General features: G+C 36.9%; 1 protein-coding gene across 5 annotated transcripts in view; it reads left to right on the top strand.

Annotated features, from left to right (window-relative positions):
- The window catches only part of LOC124777495 (serine/arginine-rich SC35-like splicing factor SCL33), a 162,608-nt gene that overhangs the window by 59,227 nt on the left and 79,385 nt on the right, over nucleotides 1-23,996 (top strand). For all 5 annotated transcript variants that reach the window (XM_047252938.1, XM_047252936.1, XM_047252935.1 and 2 more), the window contains one exon: nucleotides 10,537-10,736. In XM_047252938.1, the coding sequence (XP_047108894.1) occupies nucleotides 10,537-10,736 (200 nt within the window). The remainder of the gene's footprint in view (nucleotides 1-10,536; nucleotides 10,737-23,996) is intronic.

Here is a 23,996-nt window from a genome sequence, read left to right as displayed (position 1 = left end):
AAGCTTGTGAAGAGATACGATAAGTGCCTCAATCGCTATGGAGACTATGTAGAAAAATAGTGCAAAGATGTAGTTGTAAGATGTATATATTAAAATATTTTTATTTAACTTGGTGTATTTTTTTAAATCAACCGGAGGTTACTTTCTGAACGGCCCTCGTATATAGCTTGAAAGTCCCAGAAGGGCTGCATTTATATTAACTGTTGTAGCCAGCTGTTGCCTGTATATCTTGGCTTGACTCTTGGGATTGCTCAGATTCCACCACAGAAGAACTTATTTGTATCAATGGCACTAGGTTCCCAGTTGCGACCTACTGTTAGGTATCATGGACATCGTCTTGTGTTCCTTTCTGTTTCTTAGATAAATGTGAACAAAATGTAATGCTTGGGAAATGAAACTTATTAAGTGGTCATTCTACAACATTAGCCTCTATACTGCTTTAATAAACTTACGAGGTCTCTCATCTGTGGTTAACACTGGTTGATCTTGTTTAAAGAGTAATCATAGCCATTGAAACTCGTGTGATATGTGAATAGCATTTTAGAATTGTCAGGTGATATGGAGAAAGCTATCCCCATGATAAGCAGAGCCTGCCACTCGATGTCAGTTCATAGTGGTGGCAAAGAGCTGACTGGCTTTGGTATTGGATTATTTAGTATAGACCTTCCCAGCATGGCTGTGGAAAATATTTATTGCAATTACAATTCAGAAATTTTGTCATTTTCAAGCATATTGGGATAAAACATTACAACCATATGAAATGCACTGGCATTAAAAATAAATTAACAGATTGTTAAAATTGAAAAAGGAGTGCTTCCTTGAGATGTTAAAGGGCATAGTTTCCAACAATCTGAATGTGAATATGTAGAACATAATTTCCAACAGTCTGAATGTGAATATGTATTTTAGGCTAAGTATACTCACGATTCCCCTCACCGTGTGAGCTTATCACATGGTGGCTACAAAAACAGGTTCCCACTTTATGTAAATTTGATTCATAATATTCACAGGAATGAATTGCTCATATAGTGAGTAGTTTTTGGAATGCAACATTGAACTTGGGAGTACGAAGATACTAGTATGTAGAGACAGTATCATATGGTTTGCCAGATGTGCATTCAGAATTAAGTGAACAAAGGCAGTTTTCTGCAAAATTACATAAGCACAGTACAACTGATGAGATTGTCTCAGAAAGGAAAAAAGAGGTCAAAACTAAATCCCTTCGTCCTAAAGTGTTTCTGTGTCTGACAGAATAACTACACAGTTCTGGAATACCAAAGTATGAATCCGCTACTGCACTTAAATTACATTAGGTAAGACCGTATGACATAGTATCAGAGATATCAAACAATTCATGTATTTATATAATGGAAGGAAACATTCCACGTGGGAAAAATTATATATAAAACCAAAGATGAGGTGACTTACCGAACAAAAGCGCTGGCAGGTCGATAGACACACAAACAAACACAAACATACACACAGAATTCAAGCTTTCGCAACAAACTGTTGCCTCATCAGGAAAGAGGGAAGGAGAGGGGAAGACGAAAGGAAGTGGGTTTTAAGGGAGAGGGTAAGGAGTCATTCCAATCCCGGGAGCGGAAAGACTTACCTTAGGGGGAAAAAAGGACAGGTATACACTCGCACACACGCACATATCCATCCACACATACAGACACAAGCAGACATATTTAAAGACAAAGAGTTTGGGCAGAGATGTCAGTCAAGGCAGAAGTGTAGAGGCAAAGAAGTTGTTGAAAGACAGGTGAGGTATGAGTGGCGGCAACTTGAAATTAGCGGAGATTGAGGCCTGGCGGATGACGAGAAGAGAGGATATACTGAAGGGCAAGTTCCCATCTCCGGAGTTCGGATAGGTTGGTGTTGGTGGGAAGTATCCAGATAACCCGGACGGTGTAACACTGAGCCAAGATGTGCTGGCTGTGCACCAAGGCATGTTTAGCCACAGGGTGATCCTCATTACCAACAAACACTGTCTGCCTGTGTCCATTCATGCGAATGGACAGTTTGTTGCTGGTCATTCCCACATAGAATGCATCACAGTGTAGGCAGGTCAGTTGGTAAATCACGTGGGTGCTTTCACACGTGGCTCTGCCTCTGATCGTGTACACCTTCCGGGTTACAGGACTGGAGTAGGTGGTGGTGGGAGGGTGCATGGGACAGGTTTTGCATCGGGGGCGGTTACAAGGATAGGAGACAGAGGGTAGGGAAGGTGGTTTGGGGATTTCATAGGGATGAACTAACAGGTTACGAAGGTTAGGTGGACGGCGGAAAGACACTCTTGGCGGAGTGGGGAGGATTTCATGAAGATTTCAGGGCAGGATTTGAGGAAATCGTATCCCTGCTGGAGAGCCACATTCAGAGTCTGGTCCAGTCCCGGAAAGTATCCTGTCACAAGTGGGGCACTTTTGTGGTTCTTCTGTGGGGGATTCTGGGTTTGAGGGGACGAGGAAGTGGCTCTGGTTATTTGCTTCTGTACCAGGTCAGACCAGCTGTGTGGCTGGATTGAAGAGTTTTTAGCAAACAGAACACAGCATGTTGTTATCAATGGAGAGACGTCTACAGACGTTAAAAAGTAACCTCTGGTGTGCCACAGGGGAGTGTTATGGGGCCATTGCTTTTCACAATATATATAAATGACCTAGTAGATAGTGTCGGAAGTTCCATGCGGCTTTTCGCGGATGATGCTGTAGTATACAGAGAAGTTGCAGCATTAGAAAATTGTAGCGAAATGCAGGAAGATCTGCAGCGGATAGGCACTTCGTGCAGGGAGTGGCAACTGACCCTTAACATAGACAAATGTAATGTATTGCGAATACATAGAAAGAAGGATCCCTTATTGTATGATTATATGATAGCGGAACAAACACTGGTAGCAGTTACTTCTGTAAAATATCTGGGGGTATGCGTGCGGAACGATTTGAAGTGGAATGATCATATAAAATTAATTGTTGGTAAGGCGGGTACCAGGTTGAGATTCATTGGGAGAGTGCTTAGAAAATGTAGTCCATCAACAAAGGAGGTGGCTTACAAAACACTCGTTCGACCTATACTTGAGTATTGCTCATCAGTGTGGGATCCGTACCAGATCGGTGTGATGGAGGAGATAGAGAAGATCCAAAGAAGAGCGGCGCGTTTCGTCACAGGGTTATTTGGTAACCGTGATAGTGTTACGGAGATGTTTAATAAACTCAAGTGGCAGACTCTGCAAGAGAGGCGCTCTGCATCGCGGTGTAGCTTGCTCGCCAGGTTTCGAGAGGGTGCGTTTCTGGATGAGGTATCGAATATATTGCTTCCCCCTTCTTACACTTCCCGAGGATATCACGAATGTAAAATGTAGATGTAGATGTAGAACATACATATTTCGTTCAGACTTCTGGAAACTATGTTCCAGCATGCCACAACGTAACGTTGGAAAGAGTTCTTAAACATCCCATGTGCACATTATACTATGTGATCAAAAGTATCCGGACACCTGGCTCAAAATGACTTTAAAGTTTGTGGCACCCTCCATCGGTAATACTGGAATTCAGTATGGTGTTGGCCCACCTTTAGCCTTGATGATAGCTTCCACTCTTTCAGGCATACCGTCACTCAGGTGCTGGAAGGTTTCTGGCAGAGTTGTAGCCCATTCTTCATGGAGTGCTGCACTGAGGAGAGGTATCAATGTCGGTCTGTGAGGCCTGGCACGAAGTTGCCATGAAAAACATGACCACACCATAACACCACCACCTCCGAATTTTACTGTGGGCACTACACACACTGGCAGATGACATTCAGCGGGCATTCGCCATACCCATACCCACACCCTGCCATCGGATCGCCACATTGTGTGCTGTGATTCATTACTCCACACAACGTCTTTCCACTGTTCAATTCTCCAATGTTTACACTCCTTACACCAAGTGAGGCTTCGTTTGGCATTTACTGTTGTGATGTGTGGCTTCTGAGCAGCCACTCGACCATGAAATCCAAGTTTTCTCACCTCCCGCGTAACTGTCATAGTACTTGCAGTGGATTCTGAAGCAGTTTGGAATTCCTGTGTGATGGTCTGGATAGATGTCTGCCTATTACACATTACGACCGTCTTCAACTGTTGGCGGTCTCTGTCAGTCAACAGATGAGGTTGGCCTGTATGCTTTTGTGCTGTACGTGTCCCTTCACGTTTCCATTTCACTATCACATCAGAAACAGTGGACCTAGGGATGTTTAGGAGTGTGGAAATCTTGCGTACAGATGTATGACACTAGTGACACCCATTCACCTGACCACGTTTGAAATCCGTGAGTTCCGTGGAGCATCCCATTCTGCTCTCTCATGATGTCTAATGACTACCGAGGTCACTGATGCGGAGTATCTGGCAGTAGGTGGCAGCACAATGCACCTAATATGAAAGATGTATGTTTTTGGGGGTGTCCAGATACTTTTGGTCACATAGTGTATGATGTGTGATTGAGGGAAATGCTGGATTATTGAGTGTGTGGGAAATTTACACACACAGGGACTACACTTAAATTGCCAGGTACATTCTTTTCATTGAAAACTTAGTTCTTGCGTGTATATAATTACAGCAGTATCACTCACTATGAAACGTGTCCCAAATTTTTAGTTGTTGCAATGATGATAATCACGTGATGTTGGTATGCAACCACTTTAAAATCATTACATCTGTACTGCATGTATCTGATTATTGCATAATATACTTCAGGAAGATGTCTGCAGCTTCACCACCAGCGTCACGAGAAATCTTCATGCTCTCTCCTCCAATGTCCCCTCCGTAATCACTTTCATCATTACTTTTCTCCGCTCTAATTATTTCTTCATCTGTTATAATTTGATCATTCAGCTACTTAGCAACACATTCATTGTCAATTTCTCCTGCTCCTAATTAACTAGCTACATTGTTGTACTCCGTAATCCATTATTAATTGATTATCCATTATTCATTATTGTGCACATCATTTGTCCTTACAAGGGAACCTCCCCATCGCACCCCCCTCAGATTTAGTTATAAGTTGGCACAGTGGATAGGCCTTGAAAAGCTGAACACAGATCAATCGAGAAAACAGGAAGAAGTTGTGTGGAACTATGAAAAAATTAGCAAAATATACACTGAGTAGTCCATGTGCTAGATAAGCAACAATAAGGAACACGCAAGCTCAAGAGTGCCGTGGTCCTGTGGTTAGTGCGAGCAGCTGCGGAACGAGAGGTCCTTGGTTCAAGCCTTGCCTCGGGTGAAAAGTTTTAACTTTCAGTTTATGTGACAAACGCTTATGTTTTCATCACTTTTTTGGGAGTGATTGTCACATCCACAAGAAAATCTAAATCGGGCAAGGTAGAAGAATCTTTTTACCCATTCGCCAAGTGTACAAGTTAGGTGGGTTGTCAACATATTCCTGTCATGTGACGCGCATGCCGTCACCAGTGTTGTATAGAATATATCAGACGTGTTTTCCTGTGGAGGAATCGGTTGACCTATGACCTTGCGATCAAATGTTTTCGGTTCCCATTGGAGAGGCACGTCCTTCCGTCTACTAATCGCACAGTTTTGCGGTGCAGTCGCAAAACACAGACACTAAACTTATTACAGTGAACAGAGACGTCAATGAACGAACGGACAGATCATAACTTTGCAAAAATAGAGAAAGTAAACTTTTCAGCCGAGGGAAGACTTGAACCATGGACCTCTCATTCCGCAGTTGCTCTCGCTGACCACGGGGCTCCTGAGCTCACACTCTCCTTGATGTTGCCTAACTTGCACATGGACTACTCAGTTTGTATATTTTGCTTATTTTTTCATAGTTCCACACAACTTCTTCCTATTTTCTCGATTGATCTGTGTTTAGTTTTTCAAGGCCTATCCACTGTGCCAACTTATAACTAAATCTGAGGGGGGTGCGATGGGGAGGTTCCCTTGTTAGTAGAGTAGAGATCAGATACGGGCCGGATTACTCAAAAACTGAGCTACTGAGGACCAGTTTTGCAAGAGTTTAGCATTGTATTTTATTTCAATTTTAATATTTGGTTACTTTATTTTTAATTCCAGTGTATTTCATTTGAGACAACGTTTTATTTCATCATGCTTGAAAATAACAGCTGGTTTAAATAAAATGTAGGCCAATAAATATTTTCAAAGGCTGTAAGCAGAATGATTAAATATAATAATTTTGAAAAGGCTGTGGACCCAGTCCTCATCACAGTGGTGGTAATTGTGGTTGTGAGCAAAAGACTTAATTCCTAACCGTGGACTGGACTTCCGTTGCATACATCAGAAATTTGTGACTGATTGTAATTGTTGCCTTGAAAGAGGTTGGGGAGCCTCAGCTGAGTTGAACTTGGGGGAGGGAGGGTTGAAACAGTCATGCAATAAAAATTAGTGATAAGATAAATGTCATGAAGTCATAACTTGATTTTTCTTCTTACATTAGAATTGCATGTGTTTCATATACTACCGTTATTTTCCTAAGCATTTTGAGTCTGTTATATTATTAAGCATTATTATGCTGTGAAATAGTGTGATCTTTTAGAGGAAAGAAAAATTCCATTGTGCATGTAGGCAACAAATCAATCAGTGACACAGTATATTCTCCAGAGTTTGAATTGTGATTATTACTCCCTGTTCCACTTGTTACAACATGATAATGGAGTTCTTCTAGTTTATAACAGGTATACGCCAAGTTGATTATATGTGACAAGTCTCAACACACAGTAACAGAGCCTGTGCAGAGTTTGGAAGGGAAACAAAGGGAATGGAAGAAGATGAACCGATGAGAGATGAAGCTTTGAGTTAGCTTGCAAAGTATATTGTCAAATAGCATAATTGCTGGATTACTGTCCATGAATGGCATGGATTATTGTTTGAATCTCAGTGTGGCAAACAGTTTAACTTGTCACATATTCATACAATTTGTTTTATCCCATACAGTTCACCTAAAAAGGCTGATGTGACTACTGAGATTAAATGTGTTAATTTCAGTGCTCATTGCACAGTCTGGTTTTTTGAAGAACTGTGAAAGAACTTATTTTTGAAAAGGATAGTTATGTTTTGTAGAAATTTCAAGAAGCAAAACAACAAAGTCGTGTTCACATAATTTTACAACTGAGCTAAAGTATGTTGGCAACAGAGCTGATTCTGTAAAGTGAAGGAGACTTTCCTGTAATGAGCAATGAAAACACACACAAAGTGCAGTTAATACCATTCATTCACAAATGTGAAAGGAAACCACTTGAAATAATTGCATAAAAACTTGAAAAAAATATTGAAATGAGTTTTGGTAGAAAATCCATGTACTGCTAAAAAAAAAGATCGGTGAAGTTACATTGTACAAATGAAGAACTTCTGTTATTTTCAGGGTTCCATGCCTCTGTCTGTAAAAGCAGAACCCTTATAAGATCACTTTGTTGTGTGCCTGCCTGTCTGTCTGTCTGTCTGTTAAGAACCCTATTTCTCAGGAACAGACATACCAGGTACAAATTTATGTCACATGTTAAGGCCTTTGGTCCATTGACAGTATAAATATTTTAGGCATCTAAGTCCATCAGTCAAGAAATATGGCCATTTATATCACATATTTTTATACTTGAAAACTTGCTCATCAAAACCTGTAGGTTACTTCCCAATCACCTAGAATCATAACATTTGTAAAGATGCACTGTTTCACATTACAAGTAAAGGAAAAATCTGAAGATTGTTAATTCGTGATTATATCATATGAAAAGAGTATTTTTATTGTTTTTTTTATCCATTTGTTTGTCTTTCCATATGTTAAGACCCCATTTTCTGTGGAACATTTTTGCGTATCAAGTTCAAATTTATGTTGCATATTAAAATCTATGAACCCTTGGCAGTGTAAAACATTTAACCGTATAAGTCCATTCAATCAAAAGATATGACATAATGGTCACACATTTTGGAACTAGGAAACCCACTCATCAAAACCTGTAGGGTACTTCCTGTTGATGTATAATCATGAAATTGGGCAAGAAGCATGGTTTGACAATAAAAGTTAAGTAAAAACATCTGAAAATAGTTAAACTGTAATTATATCACATAAAAAATATATTTTAACAAAGAGATAGAGGGGCTGGCCAGTACTTACCTCAGCTCAGTACAGCCGATAGATACACAAAAAACAGAACCGAAAATTTACGTTCCTAGCTTTTGGAACAAATGTTCCTTCATCAGGGAGGAGAGAGGGGAAAGAAAGGGAAGAAGGGAAAGTGGATTCAGTTACTCACAACCCAGGTTATGAAGCAACAAGGAAAGGAAAACAGGGAGGGTAGCAAGGATGGAGGCATCCTTTCCCTGTTGCTTCATAACCTGGGTTGTGAGTAACTGAATCCACTTTCCCTTCTTCCCTTTCTTTTCCCTCTCTCCTCCCTGATGAAGGAACATTTGTTCTGAAAGCTAGGAACGTAAATTTTCGGTTCTGTTTTTTGTGTATCTATCGGCTGTACTGAGCTGAGGTAAGTACTGGCCAGCCCCTCTATCTCTTTGTTAGTATTTGTTCACATCTTTATATGAGATTTTCCATTAATCATTTAAAAAATATATTTTTGCCATTAGAACATACATTGCAATCATGATCTGTCAGAAGCCTGATAGATGAACACTACTGCGAGCAAACATAAAATATAAGTTGTAGTCAGGTTTTAGTAAGTAAATAAAAATATTTTATTAAATCTTCTGTACCTACGCACAGTATAACCCCCACTTTTACATTCCCAGAATTAGTGTTTTCCCGTTGTTTCTGACAATTTTTTTATTGATTCCATCAAATTGCCTATGTTCACAATGTTAATTTACACCCGGTTTTTGCATTGACATATTTATAATTTTCCCATGATTGACACTTTATGGAAAAATGTTCGTGGAGAAAAAACTGAAATAATTGACACAAAATGTCACTGGCATGACATTTGCCATCAAGTAGCATTTACAAACTTCATGTGGTTAAGCTTCTTGACACCAGAGTGCCCTAAACAGCACATCTGAACCAATTAATGGGTAACAATTCATACTGCATGTCCTGCTGCTTCCAAACTCTATTCAGCATGGTGGCTGATGGGAGTAATGAGGTTTGTTTGAATAAAGGTGCCATGACCAATCACAACCATTTCCAAACTGTCTACTGTGCATGAGCAGCTGCGTGATTATTGTGACACATTTGTCCAACCATATTTAGCATGTTTTGTCGTTTGGCCACTTGTAGTATTAGTAGACACATTTGCTAACTTTGTGTTGTTCAGTCTTGAATGTATTTGGTTTAAACACAGCATTAATTATGTATGTTTTTATGCTTCGCAAGACCTGCTTTGAGAATTTATTATCGTGTCTAGCGCAATGTTTATTTAAGTGTTGTGTTTTTTGTGAAGTTTCATAGACAAACATTGGAAATGTTTGTGTGTGTGGTGTGTGTGTGTGTGTGTGTGTGTGTGTGTGTGTGTGTGTTTGTTTGTTTATTTGTTTCTGCATAACTGAGGAGGCACAGTACCTGATAACCTCAAAAAGGTGTCTACACTACAAGAGATGTAGAATAACACACATGAAAACACCACACAAAATACTTATGTAAATATTTGCGATTGATGATGAGGAGAAATTCTTGAAATGCGTTGCACTAGGCAACAAAAAATACATAACTGGTGCAGTGTTTCATTACTTAAAGATGAATGAGAGCTGCAAGCTTTCCAAAAACATTGATTATGATGCGTGAAATTAAGTCAAACATGTCTGTTTCCCAGACAGTTATCAGTTTCAATTTCATCATAGGTTTTTATTAGATAATAAACCGTTATTAGATAATAAACAAGTCTCTGATGTATTGTGATGCCAATTATGTACGTATATCATATATGTAATGCAAAAAAACAAGGGGGAGGGGCGGGGCTGTCCTGTACGTAACTTTTACTGCGTAAAATGTTAGATCCCAAATTTTACATTTTCCTGCATTTTACACCATTTTTTAGAAGCATTTGGAAAGTGTAAAAGCAGTGTGCACTGTATACGAACTAAAGTTCCCCTGCTTTCTTCTTTGTGTATGTTCGGGCTAACCTGAGGAACTACTGTGGAGATTTCTATACAGTCTTTGAATTCTCGGGACTGATATCTTACCAGTATCTACACTGAAAACAGGCAAAGGTCATGGAGAGTCTAGATTCTCAAGATGGATGCTAGTGTTACTCACGCTTTTCCAATATTTTTCCTTCTAAATTCACTTACGAATCTCCACATTGAAACCTTTGATCTCTGTTGGTAAATACTTGGTTATAGGCATCTGTTTATATCATGATGCTTCTGATACATGCAGGTAGTTGAGCAAAATAAATCTGTAGTGTGAGATGGTTTCTTGACTGAAAATTGTAGAAGACTGTAGTGGTGTATTATTGTTTGCAATTTTGCTAATAAATTCAGTGGTAATTTCTGTAATGATGACTTGTGCTTGTTGTACTCATTTCCATTGCATTTTGTCTTATGTGAATTAATTGAGGTCTTTGTGTGTGTGTGTGTGTGTCTAGATTTAGGGGTTCCAGTTCGGGCAAGTATGAAGAGACTTTTGAAAGACCCGTTTTCCGTGGTCCTGATGGCTCTGCTGGTTATGATATCAATGAATTGAAGAAAGTTGTAATCAATATAAGCCGAGAACTGCCAGTAAACAGGGCACCAGCAGAGCGTGTTGTTATCAATCCAGAAGATGTGGTGTTGGTTCGGCGGCCGGGTATGTTTGAAAGTCTAAGTGTGCTGGCCGCTTATGCAAAGGCGTAATGGAATCATGTTACTATTAAAATAATATTTATGTTTGTTTTTTGATCTGAGTAAAGTTAACCACTTCTACTTGACATTAAGTACTGGTGATATGATTCTGTATCCCAGTAATTTGGTAGTTACTTCACAGGGCTTTCAATTGGCTTTTTCAGTGCAACTAATTTTGTTAAGTTAAAAGTAATTTTGGTGTCATGATTTGACAGTGACATAATGAATAGTTCCTTAATAGCACACTCTGCAAGTAAGGAACAATTTACTTTAATCTTGTTGGGAATAATCATCATACAATATTTCAGATTAGAATGTAGATTCGTCTGGTATGGTAAGACACTTTGTTCTTGTGCAATACTTTATTGATATAAGTATTTAAAAGATATGATGGAATTTGTTTACTGTTGAAAGACAACTTGCAAGATACACTTGATCAGTACATTAATATCTTTTTGTAAGAGTCTGTTAATTAAGCATTTTATTTTTTACAGTGCATTAAGTTGTCTTGCATATTAGTCTACTTTGTTCTTGTTATACTTTCTTAGTATTTTCATTTCATGTTTTGTTTTACTTAAAAAGAAGATACTGATCACTTTCTTCTACTTAGTTCTGTCAAAAATGTCTTTAATCACAAAATCTTTCTTTTTTTTGTTTGTTCTTTTTTTAAAAAAAAATAAAGAAAGAAAGAAAACCCAATATATTTCTTGACATGATACTGATCACTTACTTCTACTTAGTTCTGTTATGAATGGAAAGGAGACATTAAATTCTTTGTTCCTTTGAAGTTGATTATTTCTTTTCCTGTTCTTTACATCAAATTTTAGTAGACAACAAACTTGTTCATTCATTTGTACTGCTTTCTTCTCTATTTCTTTATCTGATACTTAGTTCAATTGTAACAGCAAAATGCCTGAAACTGAAAAGATATGAGTAGGATACTAGAGCATGTACTCTAATTGGAGCATTTTTCGCAGTAGTAAAATGTGCAAAGTCACTAATGATTGTCTGTGGGCAGTGAAGAAGAAACAGTGCTTTAAATTGCAGGTTACACGAAGCAATTTGTGTATAAATGAGGAAACATTTTTCATTAGAGAATTTCCGAATTAGGCTGTGCAGCTGTTAGGACTTTGATCTCATATTCAGGAGGATGGAGCTGCTCTGTCTGGCCATGCTGATTTGGGTTTTAAAGTGGTTTCCCTGAACTGTTAAGGCAAGTGCCAGGATGGTCCTATCCCTGTAGGCTACCTGTCCTATCATCTTAAAGCGTTTTATATGTGCTGTGTGCTATGTTTTGGCTCATTGATTGGCATTGTATGAATTTGACAAAGCCTATGTAATTGTTAGATGATCCTTTTATGGATAGATAAATAAATAAATGTGGTCCTTTGATATTGGGAATGAATCAGGAGATAAGTTGAAATTGCCCCTTCATATTTTTAAAGATACTGTTGCAGTTTCCGTGAGGAGGCTAGTTAAATGATTTTATTGTGAGATGATTAGAGATGTATATCATGGTATGGTATCTTACTTTCCTTGTTTGTATCTATTTGCTAATCTTTTCACAATCACAACAAGAGTAACCACAAAGGACAGCTTGGAAGTCTGATGGACATAAGTATTTCTGAATTTAGAGAAGAGGAAGACATAATTGCCCTTTAGAAAATTTCTGTCACTGGCATTTAAAACATTGAAACTAGTTAAATTTCATCAGCATCATTTTCTTATAAAGATATCAAGAAACATGGGTGCTATTTTTTATAATTCATTTTTAGGATCAGTGTGATCAATTTCTGCTTGCACAGGTTGCTATTTAGCAATGTATGCTCAGATGTATTATTTGGAATAATCAATGAGGATCTTCCAGAGAGTACTTTCTTCAGAACAGTGCTATTGCTAATTTGTTTAACATTTTCTTTTTTGCTAGGAAACTTGACGTGAATGCTTAATATCAAGAAAAACTTCATACAAATTTGTTAATTTACTCTATTTCTGATTATTCAGAGGCATCTCATGTTCAGATTTGTCTATTGCTGATTAAATCTATATAAATAAAAACCACTTGCTGGATGTATGAAAAATCATCACTTGAGAATGGCTCGTCCAATTTGGCTGACCCCCCCCCCCCCCCCTCCCCACCCACTCCCTTTTCATTCTTGATACACGAATGTCATCACACTGTGGTCTAATGATCTGTGCACCTGGAGAATGGACAATGTGTTTCTTTCATGGTAGCGAACACAGTGCAGAGAACTGAAAGACTACCATGCCAAAACCTGGTTTACTAAGAGTTGCCGAGATATTTCACATAGAACACATGATCCATGACATACATTAACACAGTTCATTTGAGCAAAGTTTTTACATACATTTGTTATTGGTTAATGTTCACATTCTGAGTTCATTGAATTTATACAAACTGTCAATGGTGAGTTGTGTGCAACATATTGAGAAGCCTGTCAGTGTTTACATTTGATTGAGGATGACATTCATTGGGATCAAACACTCACTGATGCTGTAATTTTGTGTAATGCACATCAAATTCTATCACTTTTTGCCATCGTCATTTCTGTGTGTTCTTCATCGAACCCGCTTCAGCTGTGGAACAGATACAAAGACAATATGGCTGAAGACCTTCTGAATCGAGCGCATATGACCATAGCAAATTCTGAACTTAAATCTTACATAGCGATCCACAACAAGACATTGATTTCTATAGAGGATTTGTGCCTGATGATGTCTGGCAAGATGTTGCATGAATTAGTATGCCAGAATCGAATTGTCCCATGCACGGTGCATTCAGTCAAGAAATTGAACAAGAACAGTTATACAATCGAGATGACAGCAAAAAACCGTGTGTGACACATCGATGATAGCAGTTAGCAACGAATAAGGAGAAATCTTCTTCCTTGATACACCTAGCAGAACTTGCAAAATGTTCCTGATTTAATTGATTTTAACATCAATTCTTGCACAGTCAAATAGCCCTGGCTATAGCATCATCTGGTATTGTTGCCACATTATTAGGACTACGAACAGCTCATTCTGTATTCAAACTGCCATTGAATGTACAAATAATAGGTGAACCAACATGCAAAATGTCAAAAATCAGCAATGGTGAAAGTACTACAGAATTGCTAAATAATCATTTGAGATGAGCGTATGTTGGCAATCCATCGAATGTTGAGACATTTGCGCAGTAACCTGGACCTCCTCGGAGGTACGGTTGTTTTGCTGTTCAGTTGTTTTTGCCAAATGCTGCCGGTTATTCAAAGATGAAATAAATGATTGCTTGAAGACATCGGCTTTGTAGAGATACGTGAAAATGTTACAAAATGACGAATTGGCAGAAGTGTTTTCCAGGCAATTATGAGGCATTGGCAATGGAAAAATTCCATTTGACACTTCTGTTGGCCTTATTTCATTTTCACCTAATTTTTGTCAGTTCACAACATCAGAAGAAGAATTGATCATGAAAATTTTTCTGAACATTGTTGCAAATTACAAAAACCATGTTTGGTTGAATGAACGAGCCAGTTTGTCAGTGAAGAATGAGAATGTAGATGATCTGAACATAAAATACAGAGCGAAAATTGCTGGTCAGTTGCATTTATGTAATACAGTTGATTCCATTACCAATCCAGATGAAGTTGTCAGTTATCCAATTGAATTCCTGAATTCACTTGATTTACCAAGAATGCCACTGCACATTTTGCAGCTCAAGGTCAGCTCGATAATAGCCATGGTAAGTGGATTGAACCAACCAAAACTATACAGTGGAACAAGATTGATGTCAAGAAGCTGATGAAAATATAATTGAAGTAATGCTAATCAAAGGAAAGTCAAAGGCGAGGATGTTCTGTTTCCAAGAATACCTCCAACTGACTTGCAGTTATAGTTTTAGCATGTTCAGTTTCCACTTCGTCTTTATTATAAATTGCCAGGCCAGTTGCTTGAAGTATGTGGGGTAAACCTTGAATTGCCATGTTTTTCCCATAGGCAGTTGTACGTGGCATGCTTGAGATTTGGTAAACCATTGGTGCTATTAGTTTTCTCTTTGGACGGAAAGACAAAAAAATCATTCATCACCAAGCATTGCAATGAATGCATTAAAAACACCAACAAATAATTCTCAGAGCAACTAATTCTGGTCTATTCATTTCAGCAAATTCATAATCTTACTGAAGTTGTTTTGTTTCAAATTCTCTTAAATCCAAGGAAAGATTCGCTTGGATGAATCTGTCCTGACTGACTGACTGATTGACAGACAGACAGACAGACAGACAACACACAGCCTAAACCACTGGAGCTATAGACATGTTATACAATAAACATTTTCAGTTAAACTGGCTGTGAGGAAGAACATGCCAAGCTGTGATGTGGAAATGTGTGGTTTTGTTTTCCTTTTCGCAGTAATTTTTAACAGAAAACAGAAACAGGAAAGTCGTGTTTATGGCTGAGTTTATAATTGTACCTGTTCGTAGATTAAAAATATGTGAAACACTGTCATTAAAGCTACATCCTCAAAGATCCAGCAGTTGGAAAGCTCTCTCTCTCACGCCATGTACTAATAATTCCAACCGATTTACCCATTCCTTTTGACTTGTATTCCTAATCAAGGTTCAGTTTGTAATAACAATAAATAAGGTCAGAGTGGGGGGGGGGGGGGAGGAGATGGACAGAGAATGGGGGAAGAAATGGTTATAAAGAAGGGGAAGGAGGAGATGACAAAGAGAGGGAGAGGAGGAGAGGGATTGAGAGAGAGAGGGGGGGGGGTCGAGGGGAGATTAGGATGTGTATCCAATTCACATACATATTTAGCAATTGCAAATCATTGTTGGGTTCACTAGTAACTTCATAAAAATGTTTATGTATGTGTATGTTCATGTGTATCACAACATGACGGTTGTATCAGCCTAAATGAATTTGTTTTGAATTGCTAAGGTAGGTGATTAAGTGGTGGTATTGTGGCTCTACAGATATAGAGTTTGAGTTAATGTTGCAGTTTCTGGCATTTAAGCAACTAGTAATATATGAGATCTTGCATTCTTATGTTACAGTTAAGTTATTCTAGTGTTCATTGCATGCTTGGAAGTGGTACCCTGCTTCTCAGTACTATTGTTTCCTTATAGAAATTTTAATTAAAATGCGAAATTACATGAAACTGTAACAAATCACATACATGAGTATGATGTGGAAGTTGTGATTTTTATGCAGCTTCTTGTTGCTGCTTGTAGGAAGAACATGATATTAGTTACCTGTACACTTTCCTCACAGTGTTCTGGTGATCAGTGTCTTCTTGTTCTCATTTTGTCAAACTAATATTTTTTTTTTCTGTTTACAGCATTATCTTAATTCTACTTTTCTGTCTTAGCTTTTGACAGAGCTGTATACATTTTTCAGTGCAAAATTGGTTTGCTTGCCATTTCCTGTTATTTACTGGTGTAGTAGAAAGTGCTTTTACCTAAATTACTGACAGTTGTGGTTACTGACAGTTAAGTAAATGTGAAAATTATTCAGGATGATTTATGAAAGAGAAATGAAAGAAAATAAGAAGCAGATGATGGAGTGCATGTCAAAATACTCAGTTTATTATATTCAAGGAATGAACAGAGCAGTGAGATTGAAATTAAGTCATAAAATTTTTCAAGAGCAGACTAAAATTAACAATGGTTACAGGAAGTGGGGGGGGAAGTATCACAGATAGGTTAAAAGATAAATATATGGAATATATAAATGAGTTATATTGCTGAAAAGCGAATAAGGTTATTGAGAAATATATTGCTGTAGTAAAAAATGAATCAGCAACTCTGAGGTAAATTGGAAAATATTTTCTTGTTGTTTTATTTATTTTTTTTTTATCCCCCCCTCCCTCGAGGAAGGGAATAAAAATCTTTGTGCGAAAGATAATGCTTTCTTTTATTGGAAAGTTTTGTTAATAGGGAAATTAGCAGGGACTGGGGATGGGAGAAAATTATTCTGAATAGACATTGCTGGAGGTTGCATTTTATTGAAGAGAAGGGTGGGTTAGGGAGAAAGATATATTACATTGCATATACTTTTGCTGAAATTGTATATGGGAAGTATTGTGATATTGAAATGATGAACGTTGTAAGAGACGACATTGAGGCTGAAACATGAATGACTTGTTAGGAGTGGACCTACAAAACTGTGAGACATTTCAGACATAAAGAAAGTGGTTGATATTATATACTTATTTTGTAAAATGTTTGGAAACTAATCTGTGAAGCACCACCGATACATAATGAGTAGCTTTTTGATCAGTTATTTATTTCATGCTGAAATACTGGAAAAAGCAGTTGTGTTAGTTGTATTAGGCAAAAGATTTCCAAAATCTGTTTTATATGTAGCCAACTGGGAGTATTTTATTCAATGAAATGAACAAAATGAATGACAAAAAGGTAACTATTGTCTTGAATGTCACAACAAAACAAGAGAAAATAAAGTTAAAGAAGCAAAACTGTTGAAGCATTGTTGAATTATATTTATCAGAGTTCATGAATGAAAAAAAAATTGGTTTTATGTCGAGAGAAAGTCACAAATTTTGAATGAAATTTTATTTCACTAAAATGGTTTGTGCAAAAAATATTATGAATATTACTTTACAGTAGTTAGTAATAGGCAGAGGCAAATACAAGGGGATGATTGCTTTTCAGAATACAATGAATGCCTAAAATTGCTAAATATCAGAGTATAGTTCGGATAACACTTTGCAATGATATTTGGTAAAGAATGATGTTGCATAAATGGAATATTGAAGGAAAATTGAAAAGTGACAATCAGAAATTAGCACTGCTTTTTAAAAGTCTAAATTTAACTAAGAGTTACAGTGGATATCAGTAAATAAATTTAAAGAAATAGTAATGAAAGAGTAGTTTCATCTTCAACTGAAAGCCGCAGTACACTTATCCAATTATTATATCAATACTTGAGACATAGGAACATTACAAGTTAGCAAACATATTAGGAAATTTTTGAGTGTGTGGATGATTTATGTGTTTCTTAGTAGCAGAAATGTGCATGATAATGTAGAACTCCTTATTTTTCATTTTAAAAGCAGTTTTGGAGTAGGTAAGTGACATTGTTCCCACATTTTGTTAATTCTGTATGTGCTGATTTCACATGTTTTACAGGAGTCTTACAGCATGTTTAGTGTTTTTCTGAGAAAGGCTCCTTTACTTTTTCAGTACTACATTCAAAAAGAAATATTTTCTACATAGGTTGAGATTGAGTGGATGGAGGTTGCAGTCAGCCATTCAGGCATCCAGTAAGCACACGACTGGTGAATGGCCGACATGATAAATTGGTAGGTGTAGTAGTAATGTTCTTAGCAATGCCCTGCGCGCGTCTCAGCTCTGCAAAAATCAACAAGGTCCTTACATCTCGTCTTTTCGATTTATGAAGTGAGGACTTTTACTAGGTCTTTCTGAAAATACATGTCACTGAACTCATTTCAGTCTTCTTCTTTGTCTGAGGATACTTTAGCTTCCATGTTTTATGATTCAAAGTTGCTTTGAATAGTAGGTTTATTGTTGGTAATAGTAGAGTTGTCTATGATGCAGAAGTAGCAGGTGCAGTCTGCAAGATTTAATGGAGTTAATAGAGTGCAGCAGAGGTGAAATTTTGAATTGTGAAATTGTGGAGAGCATTGTGGTGTTTGTGAAGTGTAGTGCAGTTGTGTTAAACATATGGAAATAGCCTGACTTTGCGTGTGATTGTCTTACTTCAAACTAAACCTTTATAAAGTATGCTTTAGTTAGTTTGATTGATTGATTTTTAAAGTGTGGAAAGTTACACACCGAGTGTGATTTGGAAGGATCAACTTAAAAGAGAGGAAAAAAATGAATAAAAATGGTACAGTTCTTGTAAACATTTCCAGTAGTTACACGTTATTCTACAACTACTGGAAACAAGAGTTTCCCTGTAGTTTCCTCAGCCATGCCATGAAAAATATTTTAATCAGACGAAGATTACTTTCTATGAAGATGCTGGAGTCTGTTGGAGGGCAAGATTCTTTGGAGTGTATACTTAATTGCTACAATATTAAGAACATACAGGTATTGTGTTTTAAAGTGCTGTGAAGTGTTGGTGAGTAAAATTATCGTTCTTTTTTACAAGGTAATAGTTGAAGCATAATATTTTTAACTTCACTTTGTGATACTTGAAATGGAAATATCAGACAAATTATGTAATTGATTTGCAAGAAATGTGCTCAAGTTCATGCCAGAATGCAAAGAAAAACGAAATATGCAGAGTGGATGGTCCTAAATTTGTATCAGGCTGGTGTAAATTGAATAGCTCAACAAATAAATAATAGCTTGAAAATTAATCCAGATTTCAACAAAAGATCAGTGTTACAGTTGTTTTGTATTGAAAGTAATCATATGTTAATGACTGATCGATATAGTCAACAATAAGAGAATAACTAAAACTTTGAGAAAGCAAAGATATTCACATAGTTATTCAAGAGGTGAAATACACAATTTTTTGAGTGATGTTTAGATGCAAGAGACTGAAAAAGCAGGAGAAATCAACGTAGAAATACAGTGGATTATTGCGAAACAGATTACTGATATTTTTATTTGTGATTTTGTGCAGTGTTATCCTAATTGATACAGACGACTACTAACGACAATGACGACAGTGCTACCCTGCCACCGCTAACAACAACAACAACAACAACAACAACAACAACAGTACTACTACAGTGGCACTCACCTGAAGATGGCCAGAAGACTCTGCGCCGAAATATCATGGCAGGACGTTACTGATATCCGGCAGTTCTACCGTGTTTTTATGGAACAACAACAACAACAACAACAACAACAACAACAATTCCCAGAAAAGAAGAGGTTGAAAAGGCGACACCATCATCATCAGTTCATTATTTTAAATGTTATGGATCACACTCAGTTAAAAGATGTTGAAGAACCAGGATATCTTTACAACATGGGTTGTGATGATAGTACTGTGCTTGCAATACCTTCGTACTTCATGATCTACAGCAAATGCATTTTGTGGTTACTAGTTTGTGAAAATATACAATGAAAACAGCTTATTCTACGCAGTGAAGGAATGAACTGTTACAAGCTTTATATTATGTAATTTAACACTGTTTTAAGTGTGTACATAAGGGTATGGTCATTGTCATGTTAGAAATAAACCAACATTTGTGGATAGTGTGAAAACAATATAAATGTGAGAAATTTGCCACATCCTCTTTGTTGCAATTGAATTGAAATAGGACTTGCAGAAGTGTCCTGTAAGAGAGATCGTATATGGAACAGAAGGCTGTGAACACTAATTTAAAATATTGATCTCCAGGCACAGACAGTTAAGACTGTTCGCCATTGATCATGGATTTCATCCAGCCAGTCTTTGAAGTATGGGAAGCCGGAGGTTTTTTGTTTCTAAGAAATGGCTGTTGCGATTTCATTCCAGGAAGTACAACATGAACTCCATATTCCATGATTGACTGGAAATTATGAAAGAACATCGTTGTAGAAAGTGGAAAATTTTAATGACGATAATGAGTTCCTTCGAATAAAAGATGTGTGCAAATATAACGCAGGCCTAAAAGAAGTATGTTAGGTCTATGAGGAGTTGTTAATGGAGTCAACTCAAAACTTTTTAAATTTTTGTTGCTTTATATATATTTTGGAGTCTCCTTTAGGACAGTAATAGGAAAGGTTAAGTTCCAACAAGTTTTTAATTCGTGATACTATCAGCAGATTGCAGTCTTGCCTTTTCTAGGATTCTTTTGGAATAGCCATGCTGAAGGAGTTCTGGAACATGTACTTCAGCAGAAAACCCAAGATATTTGGGACAAGAACACAATAGCTTTTGGATGATTTTAGATTTTTCCTCATTGCTGCAGACATAACCGACTCGTACAGAAACGATAGAGACCTGATGCCCCCGCCGCAGGAACAGCACTACCACAGAGGAGAACCATCGCCATCCCGAAGAAATCAGCAGGCGATGGAGTGGGCTTCTGAAGGAATAATGTTCAGCACAAGGAATGAAAGTTCGTACATATTACGGGCATAAAAAGAATTTGTTAGTGCAATGGTTTGCATGCCTTTACTTTGAACATTGGTGTTAAGATAAATTTATGCTTTCTAAACAATGACGATATAATTTAGTTTAGTATGAAGGACAGAGGGGCAGAAGTATTGTAAAAATATTCAGTTAAAGTGATAAGCCCAATAGGAGGCTCTGAATAGAAGAACAATATGTTGGATAAGATTTAAAGCCTTGATTCTTATGTACAGTAATATACTGTTGATGTAAACTCTTTCAGTCTTCGATTTTAGAACTAATGAGTCAGGAAGGCATACAGTCCACGTGCACTTGGAACTTAACATGTCTAGTAGCATTAATGTAGTTGCCCACAGCTTAAAATTAAGGCTAAGGGCAAACAAGGGACGTGGTTCGCATTACTCAGAAGTTTTTGTTGGTCTATGTGCTTTAGAGCAGATCTTATGATCAACAACTTTATCATCTTCAAATGTTTCATTATTGTTTATGCTGCTCAAGTATAACACATATAGACTTATTTGATGCTGCAGTTGATAATACTGATAAAGACAATGTGAAGTTTTGGTGTGTGGGCTTGTTTGAGATGTCAAGGAAATTGGTGGGAAAAGTGGTAAATTTCTTGTTTGAATCACTGGGTCACCTGAACTGAAGCAAAAAGATGATTTTGAGTAAAGCATGTTCAGATGTAAAAGTTGTGAGTGGAGGTATCCGTAATGTCTGCATGACCTGGTGAGTGGATGGAAGCTGATTTGAGGCATAAGATAGTTGCAGTTTGTATGAAGAGTTTCAAGTACCTTTGGAACTCTGTGCTGTTGGATATCGTACATGGAATTGAATAAAGTTTTTTAAAATTCTAACTGTAGGAAAAAATTAAGGTTGCTGTTGGAAGTCGTCGTGATTCAGTCATCTACATTTGTACATTTTGCTGTGAGTGCAACTGTACTGTTTTAAAGCGTCAAGAATTAAGAATATTTATATGGAAAAGACTGATAGGTGAAATGCATACTAGGAGCAAGACACTTTCAAAAAAAATAGTTTTATGAAAGCGTAATGAGTGGGTATCATGATTACTTGATACCAGAGCATGTAGGCAAAGATTCTAATTGTGAATTTTATGCCAAAGAGAATCAGTGAATTTGGGGATAAAAAGGGTGTAGTTGAAGTTTCACAAGGATTTTGTTTTAAGAATGTTATCTTGCTTCAGACTTTGTATTTTAGTAATGGAACAAAATTTGTGAAATTTTTCAAAACTTACAAGCAACAGTTAACAAAGTTGTTTTAACAATTTTGCCAAGTCTGATTTTTATGAAGACTACAGAAGACTGGAACAGTTTGGATTGCTGTACAGAATAAAAATTGTGGAAATGAGGAACCAACATTATCATTGTGTGGTTACAGAGCTTAGAGTTTGGCTGTCACTTCATGTAAAGTATGGTGAAAAATTGAGTTGTTCTGCAACCTGGTGAAGAAAACTTCAATAATGTGAAGGTTGAAGTGCCAGAGAGTGATTATTGTTTAATTTATACTGACATGTGCGTGATGTGAAATAGATGAGAAGTTTGTCTTGTTGTTGCAGTTCTGAAAGTTCAGACATACCTCACGTCAAGAAGAATGATTGATTTCCTCGTCTCTCAGTGTGTTTTAGAACTGGGAGTTAACTATTAGGTACAGTAAAACATGAAAAAGTAATAGTGAAACCAAGCTGTTCTCAATCTAAATGTTGATTTGAACACTGCACTGCATTATTAGGCAGATACTTTTGGATCTGGTATGCTTACCTTTGGAAATCTTACATTAACAAATGATTGCCAGTATTGAATGAGCAATAAGTTACAGAAGAAATCCTTGGACTGATTGAGAATTAAACCTCTTCTTTTGGATTTGTTGTGTGGCACTTATGCACTAAGCTGCAAAGCTGCACAATATGGATTATTTAGATAGCACGAACCAGTGAAATCTGAGTTTTGATGGGATTATAGAATGGTAATCTGGAAAAGTATGAAGCAAGCATTGAAAGTACTTGTAAACCTGTACATACAAGTATGTGTTATAGAGTTATAATAAAATAATACTTAAAAAGTCATAAATATCCCGTGAGAAAGGTAGTGTTGGGATTGAAAGTATTTTGTTAATTTTAAAATGATCGTCTTGTACAATTAGAGCTCGTTGGTTGGAAACCTCATAGAAGTGAATGTTCAGCCAAAAGCATTGAAAAATGTGAATCTGTGAAGCACAGTAAGTTCCCTCTGGAAATCAGTAGTGAGAAAATAAACAACAACATCGAGATTAATTGTGCGTAGATGGGCATTAAAAAAGCAAAATGTATGTTGAGCTGTTGGCAGACATAAAGTTGATAGAATCTTGTGTACAGAATGATGACTGTTGAGATGTGGATCTGCTCAGTGCTGTTTGGATGCCATTTTGTTGTAAACGAGACTGAAAATTAATGTAATTATGGATCTGAAATTCTGCAGAAATGTTTCTAATCCTAAATATGACCAAGAAACTTTTTAAACTTAATTTATAAGATTGTTGTATGTTGAACACCAGGCAGGCATTCATCACCCAAGGGCAAATTCTGTATAATAAATGAAGATAGAAAGTAAATACTTCGAAAGAAATGAAAATTCGACCATCAAGATATTTGATACTAAGATATTAAATGGAAGAAAATGAAGCTGGTGAAGACAGAAGAAATTGCAGAATAATATGTTTGATAGCATTTGTCTGGAGCACAAATGTGATATTTGGTTTCTCTTCAGATGATTGCGAGATTACTATACACACAAAATAAAACACTGCTCACACGTTGCAGTGTTTTCCTTGGTGTTATAAATAATAACTTACCTAATTTCTTTAATTGCTTGCATTTAGCGAATCATTCAGACATGTGCCTTTAGAACAGTCTGAATTTTGAGAAAAACATTATTGCTATGGATCATCATTTGCATTTTTTTTTTTTTTTTTTTTTTTTTTTACAAGATGCATATTTGAAATTGTGGTGGCTTTGTTTTGTGTGTACTGATTGATATGGACCTTGTATTGTACTGTGTTGCATATTATTCAGTTATTAAGAGTCCCTTCTTTCATATTAAGTCATAAGCACACTTTCAGCGCCAGATCAAGTTATTGTTTTATTGGTATATGTTGATGTTTCCTTGTT

Source organism: Schistocerca piceifrons, chromosome 2, assembly GCF_021461385.2.
Source record: "Schistocerca piceifrons isolate TAMUIC-IGC-003096 chromosome 2, iqSchPice1.1, whole genome shotgun sequence".
Taxonomy (NCBI): domain Eukaryota; kingdom Metazoa; phylum Arthropoda; class Insecta; order Orthoptera; family Acrididae; genus Schistocerca; species Schistocerca piceifrons.
The sequence above is the reverse complement of the archived record's forward strand: the minus strand, read 5'-3'. Positions and strand labels throughout refer to the sequence as shown.